Source organism: Zalophus californianus, chromosome 3, assembly GCF_009762305.2.
Source record: "Zalophus californianus isolate mZalCal1 chromosome 3, mZalCal1.pri.v2, whole genome shotgun sequence".
NCBI lineage: Eukaryota > Metazoa > Chordata > Mammalia > Carnivora > Otariidae > Zalophus > Zalophus californianus.
Window position 1 is genome coordinate 118,265,241 of NC_045597.1, and position 21,356 is coordinate 118,286,596.

The window sequence follows — 21,356 nt, forward strand, 5'->3', positions numbered from 1 at the left end:
TGGTGGAAAAACACACAGGATCATTTGGTCCCCAGCACAAGTGCTTATGGAGATTATCCAAAAAAGGGCAACTCTAGGCGTGGTGCATGGAGGACCCGGGACCTACATGGAGTTGTAGATTTTGGTGGAGAAATAGGGAGGGCGATAGGAGGGGCAGATTCAGTCCAAGATGGAGGATGAGAGAATGTATATTCTGGACCTTTTAAATTAAAAACAAAATACATTTTATATACATATACACACACATATACACACACTTTACCTTTAGATGATTGAAATAGACATTGCTAATAGTATTTGTATAATTTGTAATAAAAACCTAAAAATAAATGATGCCTAACTTTGATGCTTCTCTTGTGGCCCGAATCATTTATTTGTTTAAAAGAATACAAAAGACCTGGGGGGGATACGTCTTTATCAAAATGTAGCTTGTGTGGCTGAGCTGAATTCAGCACACAGTTATTCACCACCTGAATGTTGGGCACCTTATTGGGCCTCTAAAGAGGACTTCCCTCCAGGGACTTGGCAGTATTTTAAGGACAGAAAGATAAATCAGTATAATAGAATATGACCGGTGGTCCCCTCCAGAGGATTTTGAGGTGTTGAATAATTTTATTCTTAATGCCAGTTATTTTGGGAATTCTTTAGTCTTTGTGACATCTTAAGCAGTTAAGTGGTTTTAAAAAAATTAAATATCAAACGTCACATTTAGACACCATGTGTGAATTAACTTGTTGATGGTTATTACCATAAAAATACTAGCAGTGTTGAAGTTGTGCTTTTTTCTTACTTTAAAATCAAAGATAGTTTAGTAATAAGGGCATTCAAATAATAATGTAAAACAATCAAGTAAAGGCTGTTTTTTGTGCACATATTTTAATTATGTATTAAAGTCTTCAAATTGGTTATCTAGGTTTTATGTTCTTTTTAACTTTATAGCAGGGCTTCTTTTTTAAGTAGGGGTTTTTGAAAGATTTTATTTGCGAGAGGGAGAGTGAGTGAGAGCAAGTGCGAGAGAGCGAGTGGGTGTGAGCATGGTGGGGAAAGGGGGAGAGGGAGAAGCAGACCTCCTGCTGAGCAGGGAGCCCAAATTGGGGCTTGATCCCAGGACCCTGAGAACATGGCCTGAGCCCAAGTCAGATGTTTAACTGACTGAGCCACCCAGGTGCCCCTAGCAGGGTTTTTGAATTACCTGATAGATAATAAGCTGTACCTGAAGTAGTGCTTTTTATGCCAGGATGTTGTATGCTTAGAAGCAGAAGCTTACTTGATGGTCTTTTCCACAGCCATAAGGGCCAAAAAAGTAAATAGTAGGCTAATGGGAGAGAAAACCAGGAGCAGAACCGTGCAGATGTGTCACACATCAGAAGGCCTGCCATCTAAGACCTCTCAGCCTTCCTGCCTGACTTGGCTGGGCCTGTCTGTAGCCACTGTGGATCCTCTTGGAACAAAGTCCAAGACTGACCAGCATATGCTTGCAGTGAAAGCAAAGTTTTGCCAGGCTTAGTGTGTTTGTATGGATAGCGTAGAGTTTTATTTCATACCATGTCTTCCTAGGAACTGATAGGTTTATTTTTAGATTTTTCAGTAATTTAATCTTAGGATATTGTCTAGTTCCCCAAGGTTTTCCATTTCCTACTGTAATTAAATTACATTCTGGTTTTTATCAATTTGAAATGCAGCATATGAAATGGAAACCATGCCTCTAACCATTGGCAGTGAAAAGCAGATATGAAAATTTTGGAATTTGGTGTTGTGGAAAGAGAGAAGCCATGCATTGGAGCCAAAAGTACTGTCAGCCGGGCTCTTAGTTTTCTACTGTTTCCGTAACAAATTATTATAAATGTAGTCATGTAGAACAACTCAGTTTAATTATCTTATGGTTGTGTAGGTTAGAAGTCTGATGGGGTGTTACTGAGTGAAAATCAAGCCCTTCAGGGGCGGCTGGGTGGCTCAGGTGGTTGGGCGTCTGCCTTCGGCTCAGGTCATGATCCCAGGGTCAGGGGATCGAGCCCCACATCGGGCTCCTGGCTCAGCGAGGGGCCTGCTTCTCCCTCTGCCTCTCTCCCTGCTCATGCTTTCTCTCTCTGTATCTCTGTGTCTCAAATGAATAAATAAAAATCTTAAAAAAAAAAAGAAAATCAAGCCCTTCAGCAGGTAGGGCTTATAGAAGCTCTAGGGGAGAATCCGTTTCTTTGCCTTAATCAGCTTCTAGAGGCTGCCTGCCTTCCTTGGCTTGTGGCCCCCATTTTCCATCTTTAAAGCCAGCCTTGGCTGGTGAAGTCCTTCTCACATTGTGTCACTCTGATTTCTTCCTTCTGACTCTCTTCTGCCTTATTCACCCACTTTTTTTTTAAACTACTTTTTTCTTATTGTGGTAAAATATCCACACCATGAAGTTTACCATTTTTAAGCGTATAATTCTGGTAGCATGAAGCAAATTCACAGTGTCATACGACCACCACCTTTTTCCAAAATTCTTCGTCACCTCTAACATCTGTACCCATTAAGCAGTAATCCCCATTCCCCATTTTCCCCAGCCATGTAACTTGTCATTTATTTTGTTGTTGTTGTTGTTTCTATGAGTTAGGCTTTTCTAGATATTTCATATTGGTAGAATCAGATAATATTTACCCTTTAGTGACTTCTTTCACCCACACATTTTCAGGGTTCACCCATGTTGTAGTATGAATCAGAGATTCATTCTTTTTTATGGATGAATAATATTCTGTTGTATGTATATAACAAATTTTGTTTATCCATTCACATTTCAATGGACACTTGGGTTGTTTCTGCTTTTGGCTGTTATGAATGATGCTGTCATAAATACTGGTGTACAGGTATCTGGTGATTCTGTTTTTGATTCTTTTGTATACATAACTTGTGGGATCAGCTGCTAATTCTGTGTTTAAATTTTTTGAGAGTTACCAGTGTTTTCCACAGTGGCTGTATTTTATATTTCCAACAACAATGTACAAGGATTCCAGTTTCTCTACATCATCAACAACAAATATTTTCCATTTTTAAAATTCTTCTGCTTGAAAGACTCTTGTGATTACATTGGTTGATCTAGGGTGGTGCAGGATAATCTTGCAATCTCAACATTGTTAACCCGATCACATTTGCAGATAACATCTTAATATATACGGAAACATTCACAGGTTCTTGGAATTAGCACGAGGACATATTTGGGAGCCGTTATCCTGTCTGTGAACACGAGTCTGCCCTAGAAGTCACAGCTATTTACACATGAGGAACTGTATTTCAGGCTGTAATTTTTGGTCTCGGTTGTGGCAGAAAGCATAATTTTTCACCTGTTGTCTCAGAAGATGTGTTGAGCATAAACGTGAATTATTTTCTTCCTTTGATGTAAGGGCTTACCATGAATATGGAACCAGGTTCAGTATTTTTCAGAGCAATTGGGAAGGGGAGAGGGAGACAAACAATGACCCTAATGATCTAAAAAGGGAAGTTGAGGCATGTTGCTGGGGATGTGTTGGGAGAGAATGAAGCCAGGGCTTCAGGGGCATTCGGCAAGGTGAAAAAATATGCTTGTTTCGGGTCAGCGGGTGCTAGAGATCATATTTTTAGGGCTTGATTGTGTTGGAATCTGGCTATCAAATGTGTTAGTTAGAGTTTGATATTTCCAATTCTCAAAATGTTTTTACTCTAAAGAATCCTGTGTCATGGAAAGTTGATGTTTATCAGTGGAATAAGAACCCTTTCTCTGGATTTTGATTCATTTTGGTCTGTGCCAGCAAGCCCAGCCCTTGAACACATTTGCCTTTATGTTGTCAAGCGGCTGCCCATGAAATAGTTTTTTAGCATCTTAAGTGTTTTGTAACTCCCCCATCCCAGTACACAAGCATGTGCAGGTAGACAAAGCTCTTGGCACAGTAGTTGGTGTACAATTGATAAAGAATCATTTGAATTCGAGAGTATGTCCAGGAATCAGGCATCAGGCTTCTAATGACAATCAGATAGGATATTTGAAAGAAGTTGAGTATTTCTTTCCATTATTCCCTTCAGGTTTGAGTATGACTAGAATCTGTATTTCAGGAGTTGGCATGATGGCCTGAGGAGGAGGGATGTGTGATTTTGTCATCTGTTGGGTGTAGAATCACTTAAACCTAGTGATCTGGGCAGTAGTAGATAGATGGGCTACAGGTAAACTTGGACTAGACTGCTATAGTTATGCCCTTCTATTCTGTAGATAAGCTGGGTTCTCCCACCTTGCCTTACCCATTTTGATGATAATGGCCCTAGAATTAAATATAAAATACACACACACACATGGTTATTGCCATTTGCAAAGGGCAGTGAAAGTGTGACTCATTTAAAGGAGTAGATAATTTACATGAGAATTTGGGAAGTTTTTTGTTTTAATTGGTGTTTAATGGTAAAGACAGGTAATTTTCTAGAGATTCATAATTTCACAAATAAAATGAGTTGTTCTATGATTACAAAGCCCCAAGTCAAGGAGGAGTGATGCAGACAATGGCTAGTGCTGGTACTTACGATGATACAAGAAAACCTGTACAGTCAGGAAATAATGGAAGCTTACTAAAGTAGAAGAGCCTAAGAGACCTTCAAGCATTATTAATTCAAGTATTGCAATTGTATTCCTTACAATGTTGATGATAACGGTATCTAACATGTATTAAGTCATGACTGTGTGCACAATTTTCTGCTAAATACATGCATTATCTGATGTGCTTTTCTCAAATACACTTGTATGTCTGTTCACTCATATTCTCTCTCTCTCTCTCTCTCTCTCACACACACACACACACACACACTCTCTCTCTCACTCACTCACCCCGTAGATAGAAGTGGGCTTCCTTTCATGATAATGGAAAAAGAGTAATAGTCACCTTGGCCTGGATTCTTGGTTCTAGTACTGGTAATAACTACTTATGATGAATGTGGACCTTGCCTTCAGTTTTTTTGAGTCTGTTGGGTCACCTATAAAAGACAGAATAGGACTAAAATCTCACCAGCTTCTCTTCTGGCTCCGTACTTTTTGATTATAAAATGTTGTGCAAGAGTCATTTGTATTTAGTTCAATCCTTATATCTTCCAAGAAAACAGGTGTAACTAAAATTGTGAGTGGGAGGTTTAGAGGTAGGTCTCATTGTCACGGTTCCCCAGAAAGGACAGCTTTCCGCTCAGATTTCATTTTGAAGAGGTAACTAGAACAGGGAGCAGCCTGATTTCTCCTGTTGTAGGTTTTACTGGCTACAGCGAATGATATTAATACTCTCAGTGATTAAATAAAAATAAAGTGGCAGTGAAAGATGTCTGACTGAGGATTCGTTGTGGAGCCTGTTTGGCTGACTGCCTGAGTCCCGTGCCAGGAAACAAGCTGAATATATTTTAGCAGCATCCTCTGGGCTAGGAGGGTATTGAAACTCACGCTGTCAGGTAGTTGCTTGGAACTAGAAGGAAATGGTTTGGAGGTCAGTTGAACAGAAGGGTGGGCCATGAATTGAATTTGCAGCCACCCTCTGCTACCCTAGGATGTCGGAATTTTAAAGTAAACTCATGGGAGAATTGGTACCTTACTTAGTATCAGGTGATGAACAGAGGAGAAACCCTTTATCCTGTGCCATTTGAGGACCCCAGAGGCTGGCTTTTCGTAGGAATTTCTTTGGCTGAGGAATTCCCACTGTCTGTCAAGTAAATTAGAAATTCTGTGGCCTGGTGTCCAGGACCCGGCCGTTCTAACGGTCTCATACTACCCGCTCCTTACCCTCTGGCTTATTCTGTAGAGTGCACCATCCTCTGCCCTTTCCTACATTTGTACTTACCTCTGTTCACACTTTCCCTTCACCTAAAGTAATGAGAATAAGCTCTAACATATCTAGTGTCTTCCATGTACTTACTTTGTGCCATGTGCGTTATCCAATTTAATTTTTGTCAGACTCTGTGAAGCAGGTATCATTATTACCGTCGTCACCCTTCTCATCATGATCACCACTATCGTTTCCATTTTACAAGTGAGGAAACTGAGGCTTTAGTTTAAGTAATTTACCCAAGATTATAGTATTGATGAGTAGTAGAGTTAGGATCGCAACCCGGGTGGCCCATCTCCAAAACCCAAATATTAAAAATCATATGATGCCGTTAAATGCCGTTCTTCACTGCCCTCCTCACACATCCAAGCCCAGGCCATAGCATTTCCTTTAACAAAACAACAAAAAGTAGTGGCTTCTTCTCTGAGGTTTGATGATATTATGTAGCCAGTTCTGTTTTGTATTGGTGTTCTGTTTTGTATTGGTGTACTCATCTTCTTGCCTAGTGCTTCATTGAAGTCTGAGTTTACCTCATATTTGTATCTCCACCTTCGTTTGTTTTTTATTGGAGCTTATGAAGTGTAAGAGTACCTGGCTCTCTATAGATATGATTCAGCAACTTGTTTTTTTATGGGGGGGGTGGTTCTAGTTCATATTTATAAAGATATTGAAGACTTGTGTTAAAAATACGAGTATTTTGTCTGAAAAATATTAATAGCTTAAATAATCTCATGCATTTTCCTCTTGACCTTGCACGCTAATGATCAGGTCTCTGGTTATTCAAGTAGAATTCTTGGATTGCTTCGCTCAAACAGGTCATGTTGTAGAAACACTATCGCTTAAGTGTCAAGGGAAGAGGGTGATCATACAGACTACTCTTGAGTCCTGGCTTTGTCACCTATCTCATGCAGGGAAATTACTTAACCTCCTTGTCCTTCAGTTTTCTTCTCTCTTAAATGGAGAAGATAATACCTACTTGTCAGGATTATAAAGCAGATTAAATTGGCTAATGCATGCAGAGAGTCTAAGTGCCTGAGACATATCAGACCATGAGTAAATGGTACATCTTGTTGTTTTTGACCCTTCACTTTGATTCTGACCTTCCATTTTAAATTACATTTACTGGCGGCTTCAATTCTGGACTCTTTGTTCATTTTCATTTGCTTTTTGATTCAAGTTGTGTGGCCCATGATTGACCAATAATAAATGGCAGAGTCAGGGTTGGAATCCAGCTAGTCCAACTCCAGAGCCCAACTCATATATCCCTGCCCCATACTGGCCTCATTCAATTCCAGTCCGCCCTGTGCTGCCCAATCATCTATTGTAATCCATCCCATTTCCTTTTTGTAGCAAAAGGTAATGACTCTGGGGAGGGGGAAATGAGGAGTTGTTGTTTGGGTATTGAGTTTCAGTATTGTAAGATGAAAGAGTTTTAGAGGTCAACACTAAATATAGTTAACATTCCTGAACTGTGCCTTTAAACATGTGGCTGGAAGGGCAAATTTTATAGTGTGTGTGTGTGTTTACTGCAAATTAAAAAAAGTAATGGCTCCTTCTTTTGAGTTCCCATGAAACTTCTGTACCTTTATCAGTTAAGAACTCTAGAAGATTGTCCGAGCTGTTTCTCTTGTGACATGCTTTTCCTTGCTTCCATAAGTGACCCTGCTTGTGAAGTCCATGTCTTTTCTTTTTTTTCTATGCAGGTGGTTATGGAATAAAAGAGTTTCTGTTGTTGAATCTGGTGACTTAATACTGGGAGTTTTAATTTAGAGATTATGAGAACAAAGATGTATTATGGTTACGTAAGGTGTATTTAATAGAGCTCACTTTCACTACTGTGCGTCTGCATATCGCTGTGGGTTTCTCAACATGAGGCTCAAGGATATCCTGCAATTTTCATTGCTCCCGTGAACCTAGGCTAAGAGCTGATGTCAGAAAGTTGTATTCCTAGGACATGGGTTTTATTTGGTTCCTTCATTCTACTCTGTGTTGTGTATAATATTCTGTCAGTATAACTTTAGATGTATAGACCATCATTGATTCTTTTTAACCATAATTAATGTCTCCAGAAACTTGGATATTCCATTATTTACCTCTGATTTTTCAAAAAGCTTTAAGATGGAAAGCCCATTTAAAAACAATATAAAATAGTAGAGTTAAGCAGAGGGCGCTAGGTGGCTCAGTTGGTTGAGCAACTGCCTTCGGCTCAGGTCATGATCCCAGGGTCCTGGGATCAAGCCCTGCATCAGGCTCCCTGCTCAGCCAGAAGCCTGCTTCTCCCTCTCCCACTCCCCCTGCTTGTGTTCCCTCTCACGCTCTCTCTCTCTCTCTCTCTCTGTCAATTAAATAAATAAATAAAATCTTTTTTTTAAAAAAAGAGTTAAGCAGAAAACCAGAATATAGACCATAAATGTAACTACAACTTGGGGTAGATTAATTGTTATAGTTGATACTGATCTGAATTTACTGGCAGTAAGAACAAAACAAAATGAAGTTCTGGTTCCGTGATTTATTATGTGTGGCAGGAGAATGCCTAAGACATCATTTTTGTTTTTAGGGAATTGTTGCTAGCGTTGACCTTGAAGATTTTTTTCCTAATGAATTCTTGTTTGGAAGATAATTACTAATGATTAATAGACATTATCATTGGGGTTTTATAATAAACAAAAGCACTTGTTAGTGTATAGACTTTGTTAATAGCTGAAGCCTAAACCCTGAATCAATGAAGATATTTTCAGACTGAATAATATTACTGAATTAGTTTGCTTATCTTTTATTCAGCAACCTGCATAGTATTAACTATTTGCCATATACTGTGCTAGACATTGGGTTTAATGGAAGAAATTGTCCTTGAAGTACTTAGTCCAGTGGGGAATTTAGGTGGGCAAACAGGTTTAATGTGCAAGTTGCTATAATGGAGACAAGTGTATCATTCCATTGGAGCCCGAGAGGGTATGTCTTCTAGGAATAGTTGGAGGAGAGTACGCTTAACGACTGAGCCACCCAGGCACCCCTGGAGGAGGGTTCTTATGATACGTGATATTTGAGCTGATTCTTAAGTTTGCCTGGTTGAAAGGAAGGAAAGAAACAAGAATGCTCTTGGATGCTCTATTTTAGGTAGGAACTTGTACAATCTAGAAATAAATAACTAACATCCACTAAACTTTTCAACTCAAATATCCTATGTCTTCAGTGGATGTTTGGCATGCACTTGAGTGCAGGAACTTCATGATTAAATTCTCTTCTATTCCTATAGTGCAAATATTCTGGTCCATGGTCAAAGCCCAGTAAATACTGGATGGATTGATGGATGAAAAGAAGGAGAGGAGAGCCTTATGTCACAGATACCACAAAGAACAGATGAGGTAGAGTTGTCACTATGTGAGAAACACTTGGAGGTTGATTTACATTTCAGTCCAATAGAAGAGCAGTCCATTTTTATAGGCAGCAGTGGGAGCTGGAGATAGAGCCAGTGTTTTACTCAGAAAATAGCTTAGACTCTTAATGAATTACCTGCAGAGACCTTTAGCTAGGACTCCAGAGTCCTGCCCTATGCAATAAAAAAGGAATGAGTTCATTCTAAAAAAAGTTTTAAGGGCATTTACTACCAGTTAATCATAACATCCCTGGACTCTAGCTAGCCTCTGTGGAGTGTCTGCTTTTAAATAGAGTCCCTGTAGAATTATTAAAATGTGCATTGTATGCCTGAGAAGCTCTGAGGCTTGACCCGTGGAAAGGGTTATTGCAGATGCATGGCGAATGATTACCAAGTGCAGTATTAGTTTTGACGTGTTGATGCTGAGCATCTTCTTCAGACAATAACTAGTCAGCAAGCTCAAAAACACTTCTTAGGACTCTTCTCATTCAGAAAGATGCAGACCTTTTTCTCAGCCTGCTTCGCTATTCTTCAGGATGTCTCAGAGCTATCTCGGACCTGGAAAGGGTCACTTGGAAACCTTATTCTTCACCACCTCCTCCAGATCTTTCATTAAATGGATAACCATTCATCTAGTGACTCAGGGTAGAAGCACAGTATTTGTCTGTGACATCATCCCTCATCCTTAAATCTAACCTGACAATTTCCGTTAATATTTTTGACATCTATCCACCTTACTTCATTTGATGTGCCGTTGGCCTTGTCCAAGCCACCATCATTCATTTGAACCATTGGCCTCGCTGCTTCCACTTTGGCTGTTTCTAATCAGATCTCCACATATACCCAGGGTAGTTTTTGTGAAATGTAACTTGATTTTGTCATCTCATGCCGACAAAGCCTTCAATGGCTTGCTGTTGTGTGGTAGGGAAAATAAAAGGTATTTACCCTGGCCTACATGGCTGGGCATGATACAACCTTAACTTAGCTCTCCAGGTTTATCTTTCCCTCATTCGCTCTCTTTTACTTTCTCTATGCCCACAATAACTCTCTTTCAGCTTTTTGATGTGCCAAGCTGTTTCCTGACTTAGCATCTTTTTGCTCTTTCCTCTCCTCAGTATGCTGTTGTCCGCTCTTGACCTGGCTCAGTCCTTCTCATTAGTGTTCTTCTTAATTGTTAATTTTTCCTAAAGGGTCTTTCTAGATTGCCCATTCTAAAGTTGCTTTCTGATAATCTCTGTCAAGACTTACAAGAATTGAAGATGATGAGTTCATTTCATTTGTATCTGCCCCACCTTGATACAGTGCTGGGTTGGGACCATATCTCTTTGGTTCCCCACTGCACTGTATAGAACAGAGCTTGTGCAACGGTGGTGCTTCACAAATATTTGTTGAATGAAAGACTGCTTCTTAAAAATAAAATTTGATCTAGATGGAAAGGCAGTAATAGGGCCAGCATCTAACTCCTGTAGCAGTGTTTGCAAACTGATTCCACACGAGTGTCTAATAGATACTCACAGAAAGTTAGTTACTGCCATTTTGCCTTGCTAAAAAAAAAGGTGGCATTTTTAATGTTTGTTTTGGGGAGCCTAACAGACTAAGTTTAGATCGTGTTCTCCTGGAAAGCTGTCGAACTTTGAGCCAGTTAACCAAGGTCTCCCAGGTCTCCTTTCCCATATATAAATTGAGGAAAATTACATCTCATGAGCTTGTTACGAAGATTTACGTGAGATTATGTGAAGTGCTTCATACAGTGCTTGACACCTTGGAAGAGTTCAGGCATTCTTTTTTCTTATCCCCTTTATATCTCAAGAGATTAATAAGGACTCAGAAAAACTCATTTAATTTTCCTCATAATCTCAGTGTTTTTATTTAATGCATAATCACACCCAAGAGCATTAACATGGAGGTCAAAATCAGTTTAGGAGGAAATAATCCATCTCTAGGGTACAAATAAGCAATGATGGACTGGTTATTTAACGGTCAATAACATTGGTTTCCCTCAGAGACGTGGAATTCTCCTTTGCCTTATCCCAGGGGGTGGTGGTTTCACACTGTAAAATTGTAATTACAAATAAATGCAAGTAGTTATTTTTCTTTCTAGCTCAAGAAAATATTCTGTGGATATAAGTGGTATGAAAACATTTCCCCTGTTTTAGATATTTCTGGGGAGAAGCCTTGGCAATATCATTGAAAACTCTGGACTCCAAAGCTCTTCTGCTTATATTATCAGCTTTGGGGGAAACTAAAAATTTTGATATTCTGAAGGCAGGTTGTTAGATTCAAATGGTTTGGGTTCAAATTTGTAGGTGGTCTGTGACTACCACCTCCTTAGGCATACTACTCTGGGTGCTAAATTGAGTTTAAAGGAAAATGCTTGAGTTATATCTATCAAAATTATCAAAGGTTAACTCTCTGCCTTTAAGTTAGAATAGCTCACCCATTCTGGCCTCTATTAAATTTATTTCACTGCATGATAAGAGACAGTAACTGGCAAGTTGGATCGCTTCTCTGTAGGTCGTCTCTTTCAGAGAGCTAGGGGCTCTAGCATTAAAAGTTGAAGAACTTTGGATTTGTCTACCCAAATATTGACCCGGGCAAGGATCTGTCTTGTGTATTTAGGGATCGCTATGATTTAGAGCACTGATACGAGGGGATAGATAGGACAATTAATAGACATTGACTCCTTAGCTCAGTTTAGAGCGTGGAAACTTTAGGGAGGCCAAGGGAACGGACATGAATTCCTTCTGGGACTCTCTCACTCTGTCTTGTTCTGTGGCCAAAGATCTCACCTCAGACCCAAGCCAAGTATCTTGAAAAAGTATATATAATTCTTCATTTGGGACATTGGACTAAAAACATGTGAACGTACCTGGGCGCAAATCCATGACCAATACTATGGAAGGTGTGCCGTGTTGACAGCGGGAGGTTTATATGAGTTCTGACGTCTAGATGTCTCCTTGAGCTCATGGCCCATTTCTCACTGCAAATCCACCTTCATAAACAATATAGCTAAATGGAGAATTATGGTTGCTGATGTTAACATATTTCCCGAAGGAGTGCTTTTCATCTCACAGAGGTGACAAAAACCACTTGTACTTTTTTCATTTTTTAAAAAAATTTAAAAATTTTTAATTTTTTAAGGTGCTTTTTTCCCCTTTTATTTTGTTATGTTAATCACCATACATTACATCATTAGTTTTTGATGTAGGGTTCCATGATTCATTTTTTTGCATATAACACCCAGTGCTCTTTTACTTAAAATTATTTATCAAAGTAAACATTGATGTTGTCTATCAAAGGTTCTGGTCATTGAGTTTTCTTTTGGTGTTTTCTGTGTCTGGTGGGGCTGTAGTGCTTTAAAAAGAAATTGAGGTTATATGCTTTCAACTACTGAGTAGAATGGGAACCTGCTCTTAAATGAAGAAATAATGCATTACCTTTGGTGAAATGCAACTCTGAGAGTTCAAAGCAGACCACCTCAGATGTCACAGCGTAAGACTTCAGAGGTTCTCTAGTTCTGTTAAACTGATGTGATGTTTAAATGACTTCTGTAGGGCATTTCGGTTTAATTAGATGCTGGGAATTGCAAAGAAGTCTAAAAGAACCACTGTAGTATTCTTTGGTCTGCCTGTGAGTTAACTCCCCATTAGCAGCCTGTTGTGGAATGTGACATAGTTCTTTCCTTTTCTTTTTACAGAATGCTATGAACCTACCCCCGGACAAAGCCAGGTTACTGCGGCAATATGATAATGAGAAAAAGTGGGAACTGATTTGTGATCAGGTAAGACATAGTGATGTTTTCATCAAAAAATAATGAAAGAAGAGAATCACATTTCCTCCCTAAATAATAGTAGACTTTTTCCAGGATACCTGTGCATGGATTTCTGTTTTGGGCCTTCCTGTTTCTTAGTACAAAAGATAAAGCTAGAAGGTGGCTTCTTTTATTTGTGCATTATTTTAATTCTCTCCTTTATTTTCCAGCATTTAGTTATTAGATTTTCTGGGAAATCTGGTCAGGTGGGCAAACCAAATTCAGATCGGTTTTGTTTTTCTTTTTGTTTTGTTTTGAGAGAGTGTGAGTTGGCGGGGGGGAGGGAAGAGGAGAGAGGGGAGAGAAAGAATCCTAAGCAGGTTCCATGCCTAGCATGGAGCCTGACGTGAGGCTTGATCCCACGACTCTGAGATCATGAACTGAGCTGTGATCAAGAGTCAGACGCTTAGCCAACTGAGCCAGCCACCCAGGCGCCTGTTTTTCTGTTTTACATAGCAGTTTATGCTGCTTGAATAATGCAGGTCCTCTAGTTTAATTGGCTTTCCTATTCATGTATATTGTTGTATATTCATTCAAGAAGGTGAATTCTTTATAAGGAAACATCACTTGGGCTGATAAATTATTTCAGATTTTAGCAATTTTTCAGGTATTTTCATTTTATCATTAACTCATAACAAACTCAGATTCTTCAGAGAGATATAAAAGTGAAATTCCACATTTTGTTTCTGTCTGCTCTAATTCTCTACCTTAGAGGTCCACTGGTAAGACTTTGAAGTATTTCTTTTCAGCTTTTGAAATGTTTTTGTCTTAAAAAAAAAAAAATTTTGTCTTAGAAACCCAAAATATGTGGATGTACACACCCTCGTTCTGTGTCTTGGTACATTCGTCATTTCTACCCTATTCTTTCAAATGGTATGTAGTATTCCATTGTATTGATAGTAATTTCTTTGGCACTTTGTTTCAGGGTGGTGTGGGTCTTAGGGTCAGTCTGTGGCTATCAGGCTCTGTATGTTAGCTTTTTATGTTGGGCCATGAGCTTTAGGGTGCCTGTGTCTCCCCCACTTCCCACCACCCTGAACATTTCTGGTGAGTGTTCTAATTCCTCCTAAGACAGCTCCCACGGGTTTCTCCTGTGGGGACAGCATGTATCAGAGAAGCAGAGGGGTTTTTTATTGCCCACAGGTAGAGCTATTACCCTAAGAAATTCATGCCTGCAGTTGACATGGAGCTTCTAAAGTGTTCATTGTGTGTGGTTTCTCCTTAGCTCCTGAACTCAAACAGTAATGAAATGATGGTAAAAATACTCCTCTCTTTCTCATGCTATATTTGAGTATCAGGAGTAGATAGAAACTGAAGAGAAAGCTTATTGCTTATATGACCATGATGCAAAAGCGTAAAAATCTTGCTGACACCTAGACTCTCCTTCCTTTGAGATTTAATTTTTCATGAGTGTTGTCTAAACCTATTATTGTGAGGAAAATGATTTTACAATGATGATGAATGAAGATGATAGGGATAGTTAATATAAAGGAAAGGTAATCGCACAAATGAGGGAGGTCCAATGGGTGTGAAAGTTCTAGTATGACAGGTTATGACAGTAACACAGAGGAAAGCAGCTTTAGTGGCCATTTTGTTAGCCCTGTGAGGAAGAGCTGAACCTCCCTCAGACCTGCGGGATTTACAGGCCATCAGGCTGCTCTGCTCCTTTCTAGCTTTATTGATTTGTTAATTTTTTTAAAAAAAATTATTTTTAAAGATTTTATTTATTTGAGAGCGATTGAGTGAGCGAGAGCACGAGTGGGGTGAGGGGTAGAGGGAGAAGCAGACTCCGCGATGAGCAGGGAGCCCGATGCAGGACTCGATCCCAGGACCCTGGGATCATGACCTGAGCCGAAGGCAGACACTTAACTGACTGAGCCCCCCAGGCACCCCGAATTAATTTTTGCCTCTCTAGTAGGCAGAGAGGGCAGATTGCTGCTGATGGAGGATTTCTAACAGCTGGACTCTTCCCTCAGCCCAACAGGGGCTTCCATAGGGTTGATGGTGGGTCTAGAGGATCTTGGGTCTGGGAGGGGAGCAAATTAGCTAATTATGTTTCTCATTTTCAGATCCCGAGTTCAGCTTATTGCCCTTAAATGTTAATGTGCCACGACATGGAGAATTTAGCCGCTGTATCTGTTCCTTTCTGGGCATTACTTCAACACATGTCGAAAGCTCCAGGCTGGAGTGCCCTCAGTTCAGAGATGTCCTGGGTGATTTGTTAATAAGAGTGACAAATAATTATTATTGCCAGTGGCCAGCATTTACTAAGTAGATTTTTCTTAATAAGAGCTTTGTGTTGAATTTTTAAAGCAGTCCTTTGTGTTTGTAGCCCCATTGGACAGATGGAGAAAGTCATTGAGGAAGGTGACAGAGCTGTACAGTGGTCAGGTGGCCTACATAGTCTGATGGTGGAAAACATGCACATGCCGGGGGCTGTCTGCTTACACACTGCTCTCTGCTCTCTTCCTCACACAGCGCTCAAGTATGTGAATGAGCGACCAGAAATAAGGAGAAAATACAGGCTGTCTCTGTTTCTCTGGCTTGCGATCGGATAGGCTTTCCTGAGAGGGAGAGGAGTCTGGGAGCTATAATGTAGGCACGGAGCCTCACCTGCCTGCATTCTCACTATGGTGACCTGCCATGTTTGATGAGCCAGTGGTCAGTTTGAGAACTGTAGCCAGCATATGTCGCATATGGGAGACCCATTGGTGTTTCACACACATAAATACCATTTCTCATCTGTGTGTATTTGTGAGGGGAAAGGTAAAAAAAAAAAAAAACATGAGCTGAGAGCACTCATAGTGTACTATTCATATGCTAAGTGTAACGTATTGGTGCTTATTGATGGAATGTCTATCTTGTTATCTACATGGACCTTGTCATATATTTGGTACCTAATCTATATCTATGGTACCTCACCTGATAGTTCCTCAAAGTATATTTGCTTTTAAAATTCTAATTATGTGAAATATCCCAAATAGAAAAATCCATAAAGAAAGTAGATTAGTGGTTGCTGTGACCTGGGGGGGTTGGGGGGGACTGCTAATGAGTGTGCATGGTTTTTTGTTTGGTTTTGGTTTTGTTTTGTTTTGTTTTGGTGTGATGGAAATTACACCGAAGAACTTAGTGGTGGGAATTAAGAGAGTGGTGATAGTTGCATAGCCTTGTGAATAGAATAAAACTGTATACCTCTTTAAGAGTGTGAATTTTATGGCATAGGAATTATATCCCAAAAATTGCTTTTGCAACAACCAGAGATAGGTTGAAAAGAGAGGAGGAGAATTTAAGAGAGAGAACAATGTTTGTGTGGATCTTTTTGGATTCCAATATGAACAAACTATAAAAATACTTTTTTTTTTTAGAAAATTGGAGAAATTCCTCCAAAGAAATTAGTGGATGGTTCTAAGAAATTATTGACTTGGTTAGGTTTGATTTGGGCATTGTAGTTGTATAAGAATCTGTCTTTTTTTAAAAAATTGTATTTTTTGTGTTCAATTAGCCAAGATATAGTATCTTTATTTTTAAAGCAATGTGTACTGACATAGGGATAGAATATGACTGGAATATGGCTGTCTTCATCAAAAGAACACAGAAAAAGGGGTAGATAAAGGAAATGTGGAAAATCTTGATGATTGTTGAATCTTGCCAGTGGGATATGTTGGGGTCTATTATAGTATACTCTCAACTTCTGTGTATTTTTGAAAATTTACAATATAAAATTAAAAAATAAAGTATTTGCTACATAATCTTCATTTTTTTCTTTAGCTGTAAAATGTAGTTAATACTAACATTTTTTTAAAGGGGTATCTGGCTGGCTCAGTCAGTATCAGGGTCCTGAGTTCAAGCCCCACATGGAGTGTGGAGCCTACTTAAAAAAAAAAAAAAAGATACAACTAACATTTTAAAATTATTTTGAGGCTTGGAGACAATACTATGTAAAGTTCATGGACTAACATTTGGCATGTAGTAGGTGCTTCATAAATGGTGTGGCTGCTTCTCCTTAAGGGCCCAGATATTAAATATTAATTTTTTATTTTTTATCTTTTTTATTATGTTCAGTTAGCCCACAGAATGGGAGAAGGTATTTGCAAATGATACTACCGATAAAGGGCTGGTATCCAAGATCTATAAAGAACTTATCAAACTCAACACCCAAAAAACAATCCAGTCAAGAAATGGGCAGAAGACGTGAACAGACACTTCTCCAAAGGAGACATACAAATGGCTACCAGATATGAAATATTGGTGCCATTATTTTATCATCAACTTGTCTTCAAAAGATTCAAGGGAATTTACTCTATTAAATCTATCATCATATTTTACCTAAATACAGTTGATGGTTTGAATGCATGTTGTATGATGCTGTCAGGAAAAGCCATAGCTATAGACTTTTTTCTTTTCTTTTCTTTTCTTTTCTTTTCTTTTCTTTTTTTTCTTTTCTTCTTTTTTCTTTTCTTTTTTCTTTCTCTTTTCTCTTTCTTTTCTTTCTTTTTTCTTTTCTTTCTTTTCTTTCTCTTTCTTTTTTTTTCTTTATTTTATTTCTTTTCTTTCTTTCTTTTCCCTTCCTTTCCTTCCTTCCCTTCCTTCCCTTCCTTTCTTTTCTTTCTTCCTTTTTTTTTTTTTTAAAGATTTTATTTATTTGTGAGAGAGAGAGCATGAGAGCACAAATTGGGGAGAGGGGCAGAGGCAGAGGAAGAAGCAGACTCTCTATTGAGCAGGGAGCCCGACGTGGGGGGCTTGGTCCCAGGACCCTGGGATCATGACCTGAGCCAAAGGCAGACACTTAACCGACTGAGCCACCGAGGTGGCCTAAGGCATAGGTATTGATTTTCAATTCAGAAAATACCAAGGCAAACCTTGTGTCTTATTTGTGAAGTCTTAAAACAATGACTGTGGGGTGTTGTCATTGATATCTGACAATAAGAGACTCCCTGATCCTGATGCTTTGTGCCCAAATGCTATATGGAATCCAAATATTAATTTTATTTCTTTTTAAGCAAATAGTGCAGATACATTATTATTATAAGATATATAGTATAGGCAGAGCGCTCAAAGTGCACAAAGTGAAATGGGACTATTATAGAAATTTAATTCCCAAGGAAGTATATGAGCAAGAATATTGGAGGACTTCTGGAGAGTTTATTTCAGGTTTTTAGTTCCAGTGAAGAATTGTCATGTGAATGATATGAATCACAGAACTGGTCATGTTTCTCCTTTTTTTCCTTTGCTGCCAGACTGCTCAGAGCCACATTTGTGGTCTGCCATTACCAAGTACACAGCACCTTAGGGGCACATGTTTTTTTCCCGGCCTCATCCATGGCTTCATCTCATGATTCCTGGCCACGTTTTCCCTCCACACGGATTTCCTCACTTAAAAACAATCTTGTAAGAAGTCCTAAACTTCCACCAGTTATCTTTTGGAACAAGAGGAATATAAAATAATACATTGGGATGACTGGTGAACAAACATTTTATTTGTGCTGATGACTTAACAGATTTTCTATATGCTGTTTTTATATTGAGCAAATTGTTGCATTGTGTACATGATGTCTTTCTCTAAAGACGTAAAGATGGAGGGTCCCAAATAAAATACTTCATCATGGTGTAGCCTAGGAAAGACAATTGAGTTGAATACCATTCATCAACCTTCTTATACTTTCATATGGTTAGTCTGTCACTTTGTTTTAGAAGTATTTAAAAATATGTTCCCCTGACTCAAGTGAGTTGAGTAGTAACTGAGGGCCTGGGCCTTGCCTCATTTGTGTAGCCCCAATACCGAGCTTAGTGCCTGAAACATAAGCAGTGCTTACTGAAAGTCTGCTGAGTGAAATAAGAAGAGCTAAATGGTATGTTCAGGAGAAAGTGGAGATGGGAGAGGAGGCGGAAGAGAGAAGCAGCTCAGTGCAACCTAGAAGTAGAGGTTTGCTGTTAATTTCTTTATTTTTAGATTTTTAAAATTTATTTATTTTGGAGAGAGCAAAAGAGCAGATGGAGAGAGAAACTCAAGCAGACTCTGCGCTGAGTGTGGAGCCCAACATGGGACTTGATCTCACCACCCTGAGATCATGACCCTAGCCGAAACCAAGAGTGGGCCACTCAACCGACTGCGCCACCCAGGTGCCCCATAGGTTTGCTCTTTCTTTATTCTTTGCACCTTCCTCTACTTGTTGGTGTAATTTGCTTGTGATAAGTGAAACTAAACACCACCGCTCAATCCTGGGAGCTCCTTTAAAGTGGAATGTGTGCCTGCTGTAGATTCGAAGGAGTCTATATGGGCATTTCTGCAGTGAGGCTCTGTCCACACCTACCCATGGTCAACTGAAAGTCCAGTTCTTTGGCTAATTCTGGAGGCAAAGTAAACATTTTCTAGGAGCTTAAATCCCAAGGCTTTCTGTAGTAACAGCATTCGGATGATGTCTCTTAGTCCTTTCGTAGGTCACTGCATATGTAGAAAGTTGACCTGAGCTTCTAGTGTGTCTCAGTGGTTAAAGTAACATAGGAGAACTGTCTAATTCTGGTCCAGGTTGGGCTACAGAAGTCAAAGGAGAGGCTTCCTTGTTGGATTTTGGGTAGTATGAAGTGCATTCCAGGGAACTTGTTTATTGGAGTAAGTGGGCCGGTTTCCCATGAGGACTTCAATATGAGGACTCTGTGGGGACACTGAGGCAGGTTTTTAATAGAATGAGGTGACCATATGAGAATAAAAGCTGGAAATGTTAGGTTGTTCTGACAACTGCAGATGAAAACCCAGAAGCTGAATAGCAATAAGGGCGTTCTTTCAGTGGGCTCCACACCTGTGCAGAGAGAGAAAGCTCCTCGATCTCACCCCTTCCTCAATTTTCCGTGCTCCCTAAGTGCACACCCTGTGCCGCACTCTTATGGCTTTGGGGTCCTGGCTACTTTCCGCAAGCTCAGGGTAAAGGCTGCATTTCAGGAACTTAAGGATTTCAGATGAACTTTCAGATCACTGTGTCTGGAAGAGTTATCAGAAGGGTTGCATTTATTTCAAGCCATTCTTTTTCTTTTTCGTTCTTTCTTTTTTTTAAGGATTTTATTTATTTGACAGAAAGGGAGTGAGAGAGCACAAGCAGGGGGAAGCGGCAGGCCAAGGGGGAGGCGGGCTCCCTGCTGAGCAAGGAGCCTGATGTGGACTTTATTCCAGGCCCATGGGATCATGACCTGAGCCGAAGGCAGATGCTTAACGGACTGAGCCACCCAGGTGCCCCTCTTTTTATTTTTCTACTGGAAAAATTAACATATGCTTGTCCAAAAAAAAAAAAACAAACACCATCTTTATTGGAGCAAATGGAATAAAGCAAAAGATCTTTTGCTTTTCCCACCTTTACACTAATCAGTGATGAAACTGAGGTTTAAGAGCAATAATGACAAGCCAGCACCAAGGCCCCCTGGGCTAGTTAGTGAGACAAGAACACTGATTTCCAAACGCCAGTCACAAGTCCTTTGAATTAGTTCCTGTTACACTAGGGACCCGGTTAGTGGAAGCGAAACTTGCACTTAGGTAAGTACCTCTTTCCAAGGCTTCATCCTCTAACTTCGCAGGGGTTTTCTTGGAGGAGGAGGACTTATTAATTCCTAAATGTGCGTCTGCTCAGTGATTAAGTGGAAGTGGTTAGTCAATAATTCAGGACATTTTAGATGACTAATGCTGATGGGTGTAGATTCCATGAATGTGTCATCCCATCCCGAAGTGTTAGCAGTGCCACACCTGAGCTTAGCTGGAAAGTTGCCCGGTGGCTTTGCCTGTGTTGATGGTGTGATGTGGGATTTTTTGGGGGGTGGTTTGGCATGGCTCGACCTTGCCCCCTAATGGCTGGTGATTGTGTTGCATTATAGCCTGAGGGAGAGGTGGGGGTCTCCCCCTTCCTTCACTTGCATGGAATGATAAGGGAGAAGGAGGTTAAAAACAACAAAAACAAAGGTGAGAGTGAAGAGGTGGCAAGAAATTATACCCACTTAGAGTCAGCTTCCTGTATTAAGCACTTCACGGAGGTTGGATTTCAGCCCTGAAGGCTTGGCCGGCAGCCTGATCAGGAAAGGGGAAGGCCCCTGCTGCCACTCGGCGCAAGCTGAGTCAGGCTGGTGGCGCTCAGATACTCCACGACCATGAGAGTTGCTTTTTTTGTCTTTTTCAACACAACTGACCCATGTCATTTGAATGTATTTAATCATTAAGAATAATTATTTCTTAAACCCTTCGCTTGTATTTCCTAATACTACTTCTTTCAGAAGACAAGAAAGTTACTTTTACTGGATAATTTGGATCTGTAGTTAAGCCAATTTACTGCAGGAATAAAATATCCTAAAAAATGAAAGAGCAACATATTGCTGAGTTTTTTCTTTCTTCTTTTTT

The 21,356-nt window shown here is 39.7% G+C and overlaps 1 protein-coding gene across 1 annotated transcript in view; it reads left to right on the forward strand.

The window, feature by feature from the left end:
- Positions 1 to 21,356, forward strand: part of FMNL2 (formin like 2) — a 301,761-nt gene that overhangs the window by 158,967 nt on the left and 121,438 nt on the right. The window contains 1 exon segment of the mRNA XM_027589168.2: positions 12,869 to 12,952. Within this exon segment, the coding sequence (XP_027444969.2) occupies positions 12,869 to 12,952 (84 nt within the window).